The sequence below is a fragment of the Sinohyriopsis cumingii genome, chromosome 9, assembly GCF_028554795.1.
Source record: "Sinohyriopsis cumingii isolate HCF-2022 chromosome 9, ASM2855479v2, whole genome shotgun sequence".
NCBI classification, from domain to species: domain Eukaryota; kingdom Metazoa; phylum Mollusca; class Bivalvia; order Unionida; family Unionidae; genus Sinohyriopsis; species Sinohyriopsis cumingii.
This window is the reverse complement of record NC_142969.1, coordinates 95638951-95656028: the sequence shown is the minus strand read 5'-3', so window position 1 is coordinate 95656028 and position 17078 is coordinate 95638951. Positions and strand designations below refer to the sequence as shown.

General features: G+C 35.3%; 1 protein-coding gene across 4 annotated transcripts in view; it reads left to right on the top strand.

Annotated features, from left to right (window-relative positions):
- The window catches only part of LOC149792282 (cubilin-like), a 273994-nt gene that overhangs the window by 245598 nt on the left and 11318 nt on the right, over positions 1-17078 (top strand). For all 4 annotated transcript variants that reach the window (XM_089970837.1, XM_089970836.1, XM_089970838.1 and 1 more), the window contains exons 9-14: positions 796-983; positions 2662-2884; positions 5006-5223; positions 11422-11604; positions 13764-13908; positions 14936-15006. In XM_089970837.1, the coding sequence (XP_089826963.1) occupies positions 796-983; positions 2662-2884; positions 5006-5223; positions 11422-11604; positions 13764-13908; positions 14936-15006 (1028 nt within the window). The remainder of the gene's footprint in view (positions 1-795; positions 984-2661; positions 2885-5005; positions 5224-11421; positions 11605-13763; positions 13909-14935; positions 15007-17078) is intronic.

Here is a 17078-nt window from a genome sequence, read left to right as displayed (position 1 = left end):
AGAAATGAATCTGTGAAAGTACATCATAAAACTTCAAACGACACATCATTAAAATAGCTGGTGTTTAAAACGCACAAAGTCATCTAGTTTAAAATCGTTTTCTGTACATTTATACTTTTATTTTATTCTAATGTTTACGAGAAGATATTGGCGATTATTATTTCAAATACATACACATTCCTTCTGTTTATTATAATTAGATTTTTGGTATATAAGATCACATAAAATTCAAAAGTAAGAATGGGACTCTAAGTTAAGAAAAATACATTGATAGAAGCAAACATTAAAAGTACTTATAATATCGATAGCAAAATATTTGCTTCCACTTACTGGGAACATCTTGAAAATAAATGTTGTATTTTGTATTTCACAATTACATTATGATAGATTTGGAGTTAATCCGTCTGATATGGATCGTTTTTTTTTTCCTGTGGTGTTATATAATCTGGATATAACTGATTAATGAAGGCAACACGAAACTTTATCAATACTACATCCTTGAATTAAACAAGAATTTGTAATCAAATTTCAATCATTATTATTTTAATAACACGATTGATGCACAGTGTTCTACTAATTATTTAAATCATAAATGTGCTCCGTGTAAATGGATATTTGTTGGTTATTTATTTTAAAAAATAATTGTTAATACGGATTTTGACAAAAGTAAATAAATTGGAAACAGTGGAATCGCTTGTAAGTTTTTGTGAAACTCGGATGAAACATGCTGGTTCTTTTTATATTTCATTTGAATCTGAGCACTTAGTTGAAAATCGTTTATTTCCTTTTCTCGAGTTGTTCAGCCGGGTACCTGTCTGTCAACCTTCGGGGACACCGTGACCCCTTCCATGAGGACGAGAAGTTCTGCGGAAAACTATGGCCCCCTGACCTTACGAGCATCGATCCTCGGATGATCTTGACCTTCGACACGCATGGTGCATACAGAGGAAGGGGCTTTTTTGCCTATTATTCGTTCTTGCCAGGTTGGATTTATTGCCAATGTCTAGTGAAATAAAAACGACCGATGTCAAAACTTAAAGTGTATGAAGCTAAGATAAATTATTATTGGTTTTATTTGCCTATATGCATTTCTTTTTTCCAGCTTTTTCCAGCTTAGCATTACCATATTCACAAAAATGTGCACGCACATTTGATATTGATTCAAATGAGTTAGCACCATCCACTGTTTGAATTTGTTGCTAACAAATATGTAATAATGTCAAGCCCCCGCCAAGGGTAGAAGTAAAGTAAAGCAGCCATAAATGACTGCTATCGTTAGGGAAATTTTCAGATTGTTCTCCATATTTTTAGTATTTTTCTCAAAGTTATAAACAATAAACAATCACGTATATTCTTGATCGTATGCGTATGAATTTCTCTGGTGTGTAAGCAACCATGATCTGTCTGATTTGTTGCTAATAATGGATAATGAGATCATTGCCAATTTAATGCACTTTTTCTGTTCACATATTTTGGTTTCTATTACCGATTGGATCAAAAATGAAATGATTCGGCTGCGTTCGTGAATTGGAGCTGTATTTTTCTTGTAAAAAGTTTTCGTTTTACACTTGTTTGTAAATATCATTAAGCCATTCACCGTATTTATGATTTTAGCTGAAAGAATTAAGTATATTTTTTGCCGTATTAATTATTTAAGATTAGTGATTATTACTTTCTTTTGCCATATTAAACCATTTGCCGTAATAATGATTGTTTTGCCGTAATAAGCAATAAGCTGTAATAACAATTATTGAACCTGTTCCAGTTTGCTATATTACAGTTACCCAACTCTATGGTGACGTAGCATGAGCAATATCGTGCTTGTATTTTGCTTGCTTCTCTATCCTTAGTGTCAATGGATACAATATAAATTGAAGATCGTGCATTTTCTTTCTTCCTTTATCGTGTGTATGATTTTGAGCATCAAACAGTACAGCGTGTACGCTATTAGAAAATAGTGTTCAATCGATGTGAACTCGATCAAGTTATGATTATTAAAATAATGTATTTCTTAATATTTGACAATAGAGGCAACCTCCGCTAAAATCAAACGGGAATGAATCATAAAAAGTCAGTAAAAGAACAGCATATTTGATGTCTAAGTTTAAAGGTTGAATTGGAAAAAGAAAGGAAAACATCGGCAATGACAATGATCTAAAACCATCTGTCAATAATGCTTTGTATCTTTATCTTTTCCGAGCGATTTCTATTTTCCATTTTGTTACAAGAAAGATGGTATGTGAAACATTATAAGCAATTTAATGCATTGACTAAGTTGTTGCTGATGTAGATAGACATAGCGGGAAGATGGTATGCAAAACATTATAAGCAATTTAATGCATTGAATAAGTTGTTGCTGATGTAGACAGATATCGCGGGATCAAACTCTAATACATGTTATATATTGCTGTTGGCATCGACATTGCGGGATCATAAAAAAATTGTCTATCGCTAAATCTAGATTGAATTCAAACATAACAATATCAAATGGGAATAATAAAATTTGAAAAAACGTTTAGAACATAAGCAGACCCTAATTGTGTTGATTTGCGAATGCAGTCTTACTAAAGCTGTCTGACGTCTTTCTGTGTAGAACAACTTTTGAGCGTGTAGTCATTCTTTTAAACATGTAATGGAGGTCTTATTTTATTTTTTCTACAGATTTTGCTATAACTGGTGGAAAGTCTATATTTGAAGGACAATGTCAATACCTGTTTGATAGCAAGGAGCGGAAGAGTGGAACATTTAATTCTCCCCGCTACCCAAACCACTACCCCCAGAATAGCCAATGTATATATATATTCCGTCCAGATCAGCGTGAGAGACTTCTCATCTCATTTGATACGTTTTCTTTGTGGAACGAATCTCACAGAATTGATCCAATGTAAGTGATAAACTTGCCACTAGTCTTCTAGTCGGGATATATATGTAGGAATAGATGTATGTATGTATGTCTTCAAGTCGTGTTATATATATATATATATATATATATATATATATATATATATATATATATATATATATATATATATATATATATATATATATATATATATATATATATATATATATATATATATATATATATATATATATATATATATACATACATACATACATACATACATACATACATACATACATACATACATATATATATATATATATATATATATATATATATATATATATATATATATATATATATATATATATATATATATATATATATATATATATATATATATAATCACATCGGTTATAGAGTTATATGGAACAAGTTTTGTGATATGATATATAATCTTATGTAGGAGGAGTCGATTATAAAACGGTTTCTCTAATCATTAAGTATTTTATGGTAAACTTTGCTAAATTAGTCATACTATTTTTACTATTATCATATAGTATAAAAGTTTGATTTTTTTATATACAAAGTTGGTTAAATACTTTTTCGTATGTCTCCACATAGCTGACAAGCAGTAATAAAATGGAATTCATTTTCGATATTAACGTTACAAATTTGACACAATCTTTCTTCGTAACATATACTTTGATATCTTCCCATATTACCTCTGATTGGCAAGTTACCAACTCTAAGCATAGTGATTATATAACCCAAATCGCTACTTCATAACAATTCTAGATATCTTTGACAAGTGAATTCTACTCCAAATGACCTATAAACACGCAGTCTTTCCATTGACTTCATTTCATCGTGATTTTTTGCCTAACAATATCTTCACATCTGTGACAGAACAATCTAAGAAATGTATTTTCATTATTTACGCCCTGAGTACACCAAACATTGCCAAATCCAAACGTAAATAGAACCATTTTAATATTGTTAACCTAGCAATCACATTTCCCCCCATCTTAACTGTAAATCGTAGCATTGTTTAGGATATCTGTCTTCTGGCATCTTTTGAATTCTTATTCAATATTTCAGAAATACTTTTATATCTTATAATCTGCATATTATTTCTTCCTAATTCGGTATATGCGAATGCATGTTTGGAGGGCACACAGATGTACCAAGAATACATTTACAAAATGACAAATGAGCTTTATCGATATCATTGGCATCGTAAAACCCCCAAACTTCAGCCCCATCGTTAAGGATTGGAGCTATCTTCGAGTCGCACAGACGAAGCAATCCAGTTACGGGTAATTGACCAAATTTTGAAAGTATTTGTTTCAATATATGCACAGCCTTCAGTGCCTGCAAGGACTGAGTTTTCTGGCACATGTACCGATAGTTGTTTGATGATAATATGCATCGTAGGTATTTATAATATGATTAAATCATGACCTCGGTGTGGCCATAGTAATAACTTTTCGTAACTTCTGAGATAGGCACCTCTGCGAAATACAACCACTCTTGTTTTGTTTTCCGAAGTCACGTTTAACTTCCATTTTAGACAACATTTTTACAGCCTATTGAACATACTACTACTACTACTACTACTACTACTACTACTACTGCTACTACTACTAATAATAATAATAATAATGATAATAATAATAATAAATCCTTAAGGGGCCCCGGATGGCCGTGTGGTCGAGTTCTAGGCTCGGCCAATGTGGGTATGTAAGAAAGCTACCAATAACTTCCCGTAGATCGGTGGTTCTTACCATGTTATTTCTGGTTTATTTCTCCACCAATTATACATGCCGCCATGTATCACCTATATTGCCATGAGAAATGGCATTAAACCCACAACAACAACAGCATAGTCATACAAATACTGTTGTTCTATACTACTACTACTACTACTACTACTAATAATAATAATAATAATAATAATATAAATAATAATAATAATAATAATAAAATTATTAATGATAATAATAATAAATATCAAAACACAAGAATATGGGTGATAATCCTTGAGATAAAAGACCACTGGTAGTAGTCAGATCTCAAGAGAAATGACTATCCAAAATTGTAATATAGGTTGTTAATTAACTCTGTAATTATAACTGAAAAAGTATGTTTCTTTTATAGGTGCCTAAAGACAGACTCTCTGGAAATTTATGACGAGGGTGAAAAACCAGGAGACTATTATTCCATTAAAACATACTGCGGAATAGCGTTTCCTGGAGCGATTCTGACAAAAAAAGGAATGAAGGCGATCTTCCGATCGTATGCAGATACTCAGAATTTGGGATTTAAAGCAAGATATGAATACATACCGGAAAGTTCCAAAGATAAATTGACTCCAGGTAATCTCTCTCTCTCTCTCTCTCTCTCTCTCTCTCTCTCTCTCTCTCTCTCTCTCTCTCTCTCAAACTCATAGTGATTTTAAGTAAATTATTGTTGACGTTTAAGCAAAAACTTTAGCCAAGCCATTTTTTCCCGTGCTTTTTCTGCTTCTATTATTCAAGCTAATTATTCCCACCTCCAGGTAGTATTGGAGGCCCAGAACTGAGAAGAACATAATCCCAGACTGATTCCTTGGTTACAGTCAACGTGCAAAATACCATCTTCTGTTTTCCTTGGACGAAGTATGCGTTATATGTTTGCTATATAGACCATCAACATTTTTCATCGTCCTCGTCTTTTAACCTCATTGGCATATTACATTCATATTTGTATCCATGAGTAATTGTCCCAAAAGTTCTTGTTTTAAATCAGATTTTATCCGTATTCTTTTTGTATATTTTAGGTTTTGTTTTGCACATTGCTTAAATTGTGTCGACCTTGTTTGTTCTGGTGCTAGCATCCATTGATGGACTACCATTTTTTGTTCCGGAAGTTCCGTTTTGAGTGAATATTTCTCTGTAAGAACTTCTGGAGAAGGTGTTTGTCACATCATCTTGCGAAATCCTTCTATAGCTTATTCACTTTGCCAGTCAGCAGAGGAGTGTTAAATCCCTTCTGCGCTTCGGCCGCTGGCTCTAGCTATTGCGTGCACTCGACTGCCTTGCCTTCTTATGCTGTCTCTCCTTCCACACTCACAAACACACACACACACACACACACACACATACACACATACACACACACACACACACACACAAAAACACACGTGGACCATGCGGCGTTAACAGTGGAGCTACTGGCTAAAACTTGGAGATTAAGGCCCGTACTCTCGTGGCGATCTCTTCGATTTCCGGCCCCTCTTCGTGGTCTCCTTTAGTCGCATGAAGGAGAAATCGTTGTGGTTAGCGGCATTTCAGCTGGAGGCTGTAGAGAGAATGTAGAGTTATGCGATCCATGTGTCGATGACATTCTTCGCAGAGCTTCTTTACCTCAGAACGGATTGCGTTTTGGAGAGGTCAAAAAGACGTTCTGGACCACTTTAAGAGCCTTTTAAAGTATTTGCCTCTTAATGAAGGAGATGCTTTCCGGACAGGATTTGAGCGACTGACAACAGAGTTTCCTAGGTGCAATTCCAGACCCTTCTAAACAGGCTAAGAACTTCTCCTCCCCTGGTTGCTCTATAGGACCTTATCTCACGTTCTGTAAGCAGACACAGCCTCAAAAATCTCACAAATAGTCTCAGCTCAGAGCTCCATCTCGTACGTCATTCGCTATACAAAGTGGTTGGAGAGGCCAAGGCAGAATGTTGTCAGACTCCCATTTTCCATGGTGGGAAACGGTCAGGACTAGAGGGTGGAGTCTACTTCTTCGATGTCTTTATGATTTCAGCGTCCTTTTAGGAGGTCGTATTGACCTTATCTCAATGGGGTTTGGTCAAGCGATGTGATAGCTCATTCTGCCTCAAAATATGGTAGGGCGCAGTGAAGAGAGGTTGAAACCGACCAGAAAAAGGCGGACCGTTACAACTCAATAGGCATCTCTGCTCTTGACATGTTCTTCGTGAAGAACACGTAAGTTGTATTCTATCTGAGGTAGGTGGAGATTCTCATCCATCAATATTTGACTACCGGTTGTTGTAAAACGTCCTCAGATATTCTTTCTCGAAGGATCTTTCCTTCTTTTGGTCGACGGCGAGACCGCACAAACTGGAGACCACACAATGCTCTTCTATCCGCACGTATTCCTATGGGGTCCGAATTTCATTACCACCTACACTGGAGACCATACCAGGACGTCCTTCTGACCGACGTTACAATTCGTTCTTCGGAATCTCGCTGCTATATGCACACCGATGCATCAGGTTCGGGTAGTGGTGTTCACTTAGAGTTGGGGAATATTCCTTAAGGGCTTTTGGTCAGAGCAAGAAGTGACCTCTCATATAAACAAGTTTTCTATGTAGGTAGTTTGACTTGCCTTACAAGGGTGTGTCACCCTCAATAGGTATCTTTGAGTTATGGTCGCCTAAGAGTATCCATCGGTAGTAGCATATTTCAGGACTCTGGAGGGTTCATACGCTTCTCCTCTCTATGTGAGTCAAAAGCTGTCTATCAAAGTAGATTACTCTCGGAGTTCTCCCTATTCCGGGCAAGAGGACGAGTTGACACTCTGACAAGGGTGGTGTTGGTTCTCGCTGAATGATCTCAATGAATCAATCCTCCAGGATCAGTTTTCGAGCAAAGTTGCAGCCTACCTCAAAGTGGAGAATCCTCAGTGATTGATACTGCATGAAATGCGTTCATTTTTGCTGTCCCCCTTTCCATGCTGTTGCCTAAATACCTTCCCTTAACTTTCTGTGGAAAGATAATATTCGGTGTCCACTATCAAGCGCTATAAGGCAATCCCTTTTAATACCCTACTGGTCTCCAGGGATTCCAGCACTCTGTCAAACCCTCATCTATCTGACCTTATCAGGTATTTTGAGTTTCAGAGACATATATGTAGCTCCCTAATGCCTAGATTGAATCTCTCGTATATTCTTAGGGTATTGTCAAAACTCGCTTATGAACGTTTGAGTGAAGCTGCAGTCGAGAGCATTAGCTTTAAGTCTGTTGTTATGTTCTCCTTAGCGTTAGCGAGAAGGAACGGGGTAACCTTACAGTTCAACAATAATTATGATTATGTTTTCCAACCTGTGGATAATAAAGAAAGGCCCATTTGCCCAGCTAGGGCCTTAAAGATTTACTTGTCAAACAGGGGATGTTACATATTTACTCATTTATCGAGTTTGGGCTTTAATCTTTTATTTGTTTTCTTCCAAAGGAAGGAGTATGGGTCGGAAGCATATCTTCACACTCCATTAGGGTTCCTCTGATATTTTACCGTCACTATTTGCAGATACACGTTCCTCGCCATCAAGAGAGCTTATTAGTCCATCACTTAGAAGAACCTTTCTTTCTGAAAATCAAAACCCATGAAGTTAGGGCTACTGTTATATATTGGGCTTATTTAAATCACCCATCTTTGCGTTGCGTTACGAGAACCTCTTTCTGGTGGCGATCTTGCACTACTTTCTCCTCCATTTACCGATCTTGGCGCATCAGAATGAATGCCTTTTTCCGTTGTGCTCTATAGTGACAGCAAAATATTTGACCTAACCTTCTACCAGCTTTCAGTTGTGAACACTCCTACGGTAATGGTGATTGCATTTTTTTGCGAGATCTGTTGAGACCATCAGCCTCATTTCTAATTTCAGGAATTAGTTCAGCAATGCAATCCTAGTAGACACTGCGTTACTGCGCTTACAATGTAGTTTGTTCGGGGGGGGGGGGGGTAGAACTAATATTAATTATGTAATTGTTACGACCCTGTGGTCTCAAACAAAGTATCGAAACCAACATGTTTTGTAAAATTTAACAAATAAAGTATTTCCTTAGAATACAGAGTGACAATTTTAAAACAAACTTAGATTATTGTGAATTAGATCCCAAATATCATAGAAGTTATATCACAAGTCCAAAAGTAAAAAGTATTCCAAAATAATTCCAACGGTGTTCCGAATGAATTCCAATTTTAAATATGCTGATATGCCAATAGCCTAAAATGATGTTGATGTACTAACATCCTTGCTGTATCAAACGATATAATCCAAACTATCCTTGAATGAATTCACAATAATTCCAAAATAGTGATTATTCCTGAAGTTGTATTAATGAGCACTTTGTAATTCCATTGAAAGATGTAAATAAATAAAGTAAATCCTCGGAACTTAACACGACTAAAATTTATTTCCACAAAGACTGATGTTAAGATATGAAAGAGTATTTCTGATGTAAACAACTTTATATACCTCTTCACATGACATGCGTCGCAATAATCTTGTTTTTTGAAGATAATAATCTGTCATCTTAATGGAATTTTACATCAAACTCGTAAACAAGGTCAGATTGCTTAAATTTTAGCAAGCTGGAAAGATTAAGTTGACCATGTTTTCAAAGGGGAATGCCAATGTCTTGAATTCAGATCAAAATAAACATGTTTACCTCCAAATAATAATAATCTTAATACTAGTATATAATCTAAAATCATACACAAAAACAAATTATTGATATATTGTTTATAAAAAGGACATTCGTCAGGAAGGCCCAAACTCCTACCCTCAATTATGGGCAAAAGGTCAATCACACAATACAAATTAATATACATAACATATAATCAATGACAAAAGCCATCACAAAATACAAATTAAATATAAATAACAGTAATACTAAAATTCTACTACTGGAAAGATTCCCTTATCTCACTCCGTTCTGATGTCGTGTAGTCTAGGTCCAAATCCATGGGTATGGTATTCCATGTATTGTCTGTGTCAAAAGAGTCAGACTGGGATCACGTTCTTTTCAATTGTCGCCATCCAGTACTATTTTTGGAGACAATAACAATTTAGGACTAGAGTTACGGAAAAAGAAACGAATACAATAGTATCAGGCAAGTATTACAAAATTAAATAAGTTTCATCAACCAAAACAGCTATATTTCCGGGGATACATATATTATAGTGGTCTCGAAAGTTTCAGCATTTATAGGTATAAATATAAATATATCATATCTCATTAGTCCAAAATTGGTGCTCCAGTGACAAATTTCAAATGGAACTACCATATTTACCAACATAATAGTCCATCAAATTTGTAGGCACTGATCATTTATCACATAATGTACCGGTTCATTGGTATCTGTGAAGAGGTTAGACATGGATCTATAGTCACACCATGTGCTGGTACATCAAGGTCTATATTAATCCAGCCTATCTTTAAAGAGAGTAGACGTAGGTCTGTAGTCACATCATGTTCTGGTACATCAAGGTCTACATGAATCCAGCCTATCTTTAAAGAGAATAGACGTAGGTCTGTAGTCATATCATATTCTGGTACATCAAGGTCTATATGAATGCAGTCTATCTTTAAAGAGATTAGACGTAGATTTGTAGTCACATAATCTCCATGTACATCAATCAAGTCAGCTTTATGCTGCACTAACCATTTCAGCCAAGCATCATGATGAACAAATAGACACATATTATGTCAAAAAATCTTTTTCCTCAACAATTTAGACGTATCAGTTATTTTGTTTGGAATGAACCTTGCATCTCTATTTAGAAAGATATAAATAATTTACTTCTAAAATTAAATTGGTGCTTACAAATATAAGTGGGGGCCCTGAGTGGCCGAGTGGTCTAAAGCGCTCACCGTTACGGATCACCGCCATCTCACCTGTCTGCGTGGGTTCGAGTCTAGGATTCGGCCAATGTGGGTATGTGAGAAAGCTTGCCAGTAGCTTCTCATGGGTCGGTGGTTCTTCCCGGGGTTTTTCCGGGTTCTTCTTCCACCATTAATACTGGCCGCCATGTATAGCCTATCGTGTGCTGAAAAATGGCGTTAAACCCCACAACAACAGCAGCAGCAACAAACATAAGTTATTTAATACGATCATTATTGCATTATTGGCCTACTGTGCAATGTACATAATCTCTCAGATTAGTATAACGAACCATCTCTCTCTCTCTCTCTCTCTCTGTTATATTACTGTCAATATCGACAATAGCGAAATTATAAGATCATATATATATATATATATATATATATATATATATATATATATATATATATATATATATATATATATATATATATATATATATATATATATATATATATATATATGGATTATGCTCTGCATTTTCTTAATTATATAATGGATAGGATCTGGCAGCTTTTTGTCCCAGACATTCGTCATGCATAATTTTTACCACACACGGCAACAAAATATATTTATGCAATAGGTAAATTGCTGATAAACAGCAATGATGAATCTTATCAGGATTTATTAATTGGTACGTTTCACGCGAACACATAGAGTACTAGGACACACCGAGAAGCAGGTTGTATCATTTTCAGTAGCAATGAGGTTAGACACGATTATTTTTCAAATTGTATCCTTGAAAAAGTGACATTCATGCTTATTTATAGTTTAATGAAGCATTGTAAACAAATTTGATGCAGAATTTAAATCTTTACAGCGGTATACATTTTCCAGACTGATGGTGGATTAAGATTCATATAGAAAGACATACTTTGACTTGTTTTTTTTTTTCTTTTCAGGATGCGGTCAACATATCCGGAGTACTGGCGCTGGCGGGGTCATCAAAAGTCCTCAATATCCAAATAAGTATAGACATTACACATACTGTGAGTGGGAAATAGAAGCTAGTAAGCGAGACAACAAAATTTTAATTCAAATCGATGTCTTTAAACTAGAGGGAGACATGGTTCCTAAAGACCCAAGTAAGTGCAGAATTTATATCTTTAATAGCACCATCACGTTACAGTCTCCTCATGATATCTTAAATAGCACCATCAAATTTCAGTCTCCTAGGGACATCTTAAGTAGCGCCATCGCGTTTTTGAGTCTCCTCAAGATCTCTTTAATAGTACTATCACGTTTTAGTCTCCTCAGGACATCTTAAATAGCACCATCACGTTTTAGAGTCTCCTTAAGATCTCTTTAATAGCACCATCAACTTTCAATCTCCTAGGGACATCTTAAATAGCACCATCGCGTTTTTGAGTCTCCTCAAGATCTCTTTAATAGTACCATCACGTTTCAATCTCATCAGGATATCTCTAATAGCACCATCACGTTTCAGTCTCCTCGTGATATCTTTAATAGTACCATCACGTTTCAATTTCCTCAAGATATTTCTAAGAACACCATCACGTCTCAATCTCCTCAGGATATTTTTAATAGCACCATCACGTTTCAATTTCCTCAAGATAACTCTAATAGCACCATCACGTTTCAGTCTCCTAAGGATATCTTTTAAAGCACCATCAAGTTTCAGTCTCTTCAGGATATCTCTAATAGCACCATCATGTTCCAGTCTCCTTGAGATATCTTTAATTGTACCGTCACGTTTCAAGTTCCTCAATATATGTTTAATAGCACCATTACGTTTCAGTTTCTTCAGGATTTCTCTAATAGCACCATCACGTTTCAGTCTCCTCAGGATAGCTTTAGTGGCACCATCACCTTTCAGTGGTCACAGGATATCTCTAATAGCACCAACACGTTTCAGTCCACTCAGGATATATCTAATAGCATCATCATATATTAGAAATTTAAAATGTGGAAAATCCCAAGCAGAGTAAAAGTGGGTGAGAACCAAACATTTTTATTTATTTCTTATGAATTGATTATACGGGTTACAATTTTCATTATGTCTCCACAAGGACTTAGAAACAAATGGAAGTTCTTCAACTCGGCTGTTATTTCTCACACAGGAAACACTTATTTTCATATCCCGAGCATGAGGGTATATTATGACCATTAAGATTCAGGCATCAAACTGAAAATGATTAGACTTTCAATTAGCAGATTTACCCTAGCATGATATAAAAGTGTACGTGTTCATTTCTTTTGTCCAGACTTCCCTCGATGTACCACCATCTAGAAAATGGTTGATGTACATACCTGTGAAAATTTGTCATTTTCACAGTGCATATATATGATTTATTGCATCAACTCCGACAGGCTCCTTATTTCACTTGCTGTCAATAACTTTGGACTGAGACTTCTAGAATCAATTGCATAATTATTCAGTGCAATGTTCGCAGGGTATACATTTTCGTGCATTTCGACTTGCTTCAAACCACGAATTTAATGACACAACAACTGATGATCTTTCGAAACAATTGGACCCATTTCAAATCCACGAATCTGAGGGCAAATCCACGAATATAAATGGAAATCCACGAATCTGAGTGCAAATCCATGAAACTGGGGGAACGAATCTCAGCGCAGATCCACAAATCTGGATGAATGAATCTGAGTGCAATTCCACAAAACTGGGTGAATAAATCTCAGTGGAAATCCATTAAACTAAGTTTCAACTATGATGCCGCTTTTTACAAAATGACGAAAATTGATACTCAACAATGTTAATTAATTTGCAGGAATGTATTTATTTTAATGCACTATATGACCAAGCTGAATGTTCGTGTGCTGCATTAGACGGTGTTTGGAAGATAAAGAAAACGACACATACTAAGCAGCAGGGAGAAAACATATTCTAGTGTGTATAATGCAGCATTCTTGATATAAAAATTATGTATACTTACATTTTATGATATTTTGTACCTTGACGAGTCCGCGTGTTTATTTTTCACATTTGTTTGTTTTATTTCTAAGAGCCAGTATGAATTAGAGTACTTGATGGCCAAGTCCTGAAATCCGCGAAAATAGAACCCAATTTTGTTTCTGTATATAGTATTGAATATGTAAAGAAAAAGTAAGTATACTCACTTTTCTCTCTAGCTGTTCATTAAAACCTTTTCTTACTTGTCAAGAAAACGTAAGTAAAATGATATATATGCATATGCAAGTAGAAGAAATACTCTTCAAGGTTAATGATGTGTTATTTTTGGGATTTCTATTTTATTTCTAGAGAAAAGTTTCGAAGGAACGGGTTGTCAGAATGCGGTGCTGCGGATATACGACGATCTTGAAAAATCTTTGCTTGCACCGGACGAATTGTGTGGGGAACTTTATCATACGGCATACCTTTCCACAGACAATATAATGAAAATCAGGTACGAAATGCACATTCTTTAATTCAGTAACACTGAGATATGGTAAAATGTTGTTCATATTATTAATTCAGACGCGCGAGACAATTTCGTTTTCAATCACAACCACTCGTTTCCTGGTATACGTTAGTCCTATATTATAGTTGATAATACAACTTTGATATGAGATGTTACAATTTTACTTAGCATCAAACATGCATTAATTCCTTCTGAAATTGCAATAAGCATTGCAATGAGTTGGTTTGATCAGATGCCTTGACTTGTCCTCTTTAAATATTGTCTTTTAATCTTTGATTTATTTAGATTGCTAGCGTTTCTTAATTAAGTCTTTCGATAAACGAATATGCATATTTATTTTGGTGTCCATTTTTACACTTTTATATTAGCACCGTTGGAAATGACCTTTTTCATTAAAGAATGCTAATATGGAAAGAGTATTTTTTGAAAACATCACATGGGTACTTATACGAATTCTGATTAATTTTATACGTAGAGTGAACACATAAGGTGTCTACGTTGATGGTAGTTCAAACAATTGAATGTATGTTCTTGCAACAGTTTCTATTAAAGAGAAACCTGCAACGGAAATTCCACATTCCAGAGTTACAATTATTTTCATGATGACCGCGGTATTTTTGATGGGACCTATTTTGTTAAAGATAATATTCTATATATTTCAGAGTGGTAATTGTATTTCATCCAGGTAATTCGAATTTGCATAAAATATGTCCCTTTGTATCATTATGAATGTGCAGGTGAAAGCATTTGCTTTCTGGAGGTATTGCATAAACGTGACCAAGAAAGATATACACTGTATTGTGGTTTAGACATATCATGCTGTACGAGAAATCGCATTTAATTTTCAGTATTCAATAAGTACATTGAAAATAATTCAGCTAAATTGCATTTATTCTCCAGCAAAGAAATTAATCGTTGAGTTCAAAATGCAATTACTTTGATTTGAAAGATATTTTTAGCTGCAAAAGTTTTGATATGCAGAAAAATTCCGTCATGTCCTTATATCCTTCAGATTTTTGACGTCAAGTAGAGCCCTAGGTGGCCGTGGCTTCCAGTTATCATGGACAGAAGTTCATTCCACAGGTACGAAACTTGACTATATTTATGCACAGAGTATCATCCATGACTGTTTGATATTTCTGTGTTATAGCTTAATCTTCGAGCCACCGAAATATGCGCAATATGAACGGCTCTTAATTTCGAAGTCTTAAGTTGAAATTGCAGCAATTAATGAGAAATAAATCCATCTCTTAAATGAATGAGCAAAATATCTTAAATGAGGCAAAACTATCTACCACTATTATGATTAAAGTTTCGTACTTTCTTTCTTATAAGTAAGAAATTCACGTTTTGGAGAATATAAAATATTTTGCGGTCATTTTGACTTATATAGGTTGCATAGATAAGTTGAACGAGAAGCACTTTAAACGCAAAACGCAAAATAGAACATTTTAGGCCTGCGGTGCTTTTAGTCACAACCCATAATCACCGCGTTACTCATGCCTCGGGTAAGACATAGGCTAACTTGTATAAACCAATGCAAATATGACAAAACACTGTCTGCGAGCAAAACCTAAATGAATGTTTTAAGAGACTTAAAGGTTTTCTGTATTTTTGCCCTACAAAGAATATATTGACTAAGAGGTTTACTTAGATGGATCAGCATGAACAAGACCCGATTTCTCTAATGCAGTTAAGTTAAGCTTCAACTTAAGTTTTTATATCACACTTAAATGTCAACCACTAAGATTATAGGAATCAAGACTGAAGTTTAAGTCCAAACCAAATCCGAATCTTGATCCAATTTCACAAACAAAAATCCAAAGTTAAGTCTATACAAAACGCATTTGATTGTTCAATTTTAAATTTGACTGAAATGTCAACCAATCAGATCGCTGGATTATAAATTTAAATTTGGTTTTATGTTCTGGTGGTGAAATCCAGGCCATGTTGTATATTATATAGCTGATATAACTTAACTCATTTGTAGAATACACAACACTGCTAACATATTACGTATATGGAACTGCACATGCTCGAACGCAAGGACCATGGACTCATCTTCATGATATCCTGAATTGAAAAATACCCAGCTTCTTTTGTTTATGTTGTATCATCTTAAAATAAAAATTGCAGCCTAGAGATGACGGCATATCGGTAACTAACCTCAATAAGGAGGAATATAGCTTTATGCGTTAGCAATCTGGGAAACGTCGTCGCTGTCGTCAACCTATTATGTACCCAGTTTATCTTATCTTTTGGGCATGATAGCTTTATGTAACTTGGTGTAAATATTCACTTCTATTTCTTTTTTACCTTCAAGCCAGATTGCTCAGCCGAACACTTGTTATTCGACAAGTCTGATTTATCTACCCGCTGCTAATGAGTACACAAGCCAGACTGATCCGACTGACACGCAACAGTACACAAGCTAGATTAGTCAGCCGAACACGCGTCAATATGCAAACTAGATTGATCAGCCGAACACGCGTTAGTAGACGAGATAGGTTGATCCGCGAAATACGCGTCATTACACAAGCTAAATCGATCAGTCGAACACTCGACAATCCTTTAAGTCAAGAAGGCAGTTAGCGTAATACGGAAGATCAATCTGGCAGCATATTAACAAGGTCTTGCAATAGACCTGATGTAATTTTATGTTCAGTAAACAGGTCATCATATCAACGTTGCAACATTCGTGATGTCAAATCTATGTTGAAGCGTACTAGAATAAGAGGCCATCAAATCTACTTGTGACGAAGATTTCTGCTGTTCTATTCCTCGCTTTGTAGCTTTTTAGATCACTCCTGTTCGATGGCAATTTCGGTATAGGAAAAAAAAATGGTCTCAGTCTTGACGCCCTACAAATTATCTTCAGATTATTCTTGACAAATCCCTACAGATCATCTTCATTCTTGACAAATTCACATAGATCATCTTCATTCTTGACAAAATCCCCACAGATCATCTTCATTCATGACAAATCCCTATAGATCGTCTTCATTCTTGACAAATTCACATAGATCATCTTCATTCTTGACAAATCCCTACAGATCATCTTCATTCTTGACAAAGCCCTACAGATCATCTTCATTCTTGACAAATGCTTCACAGCTCATCTTCAGAGCATTCTTGACAAATCCCTACAGACCATC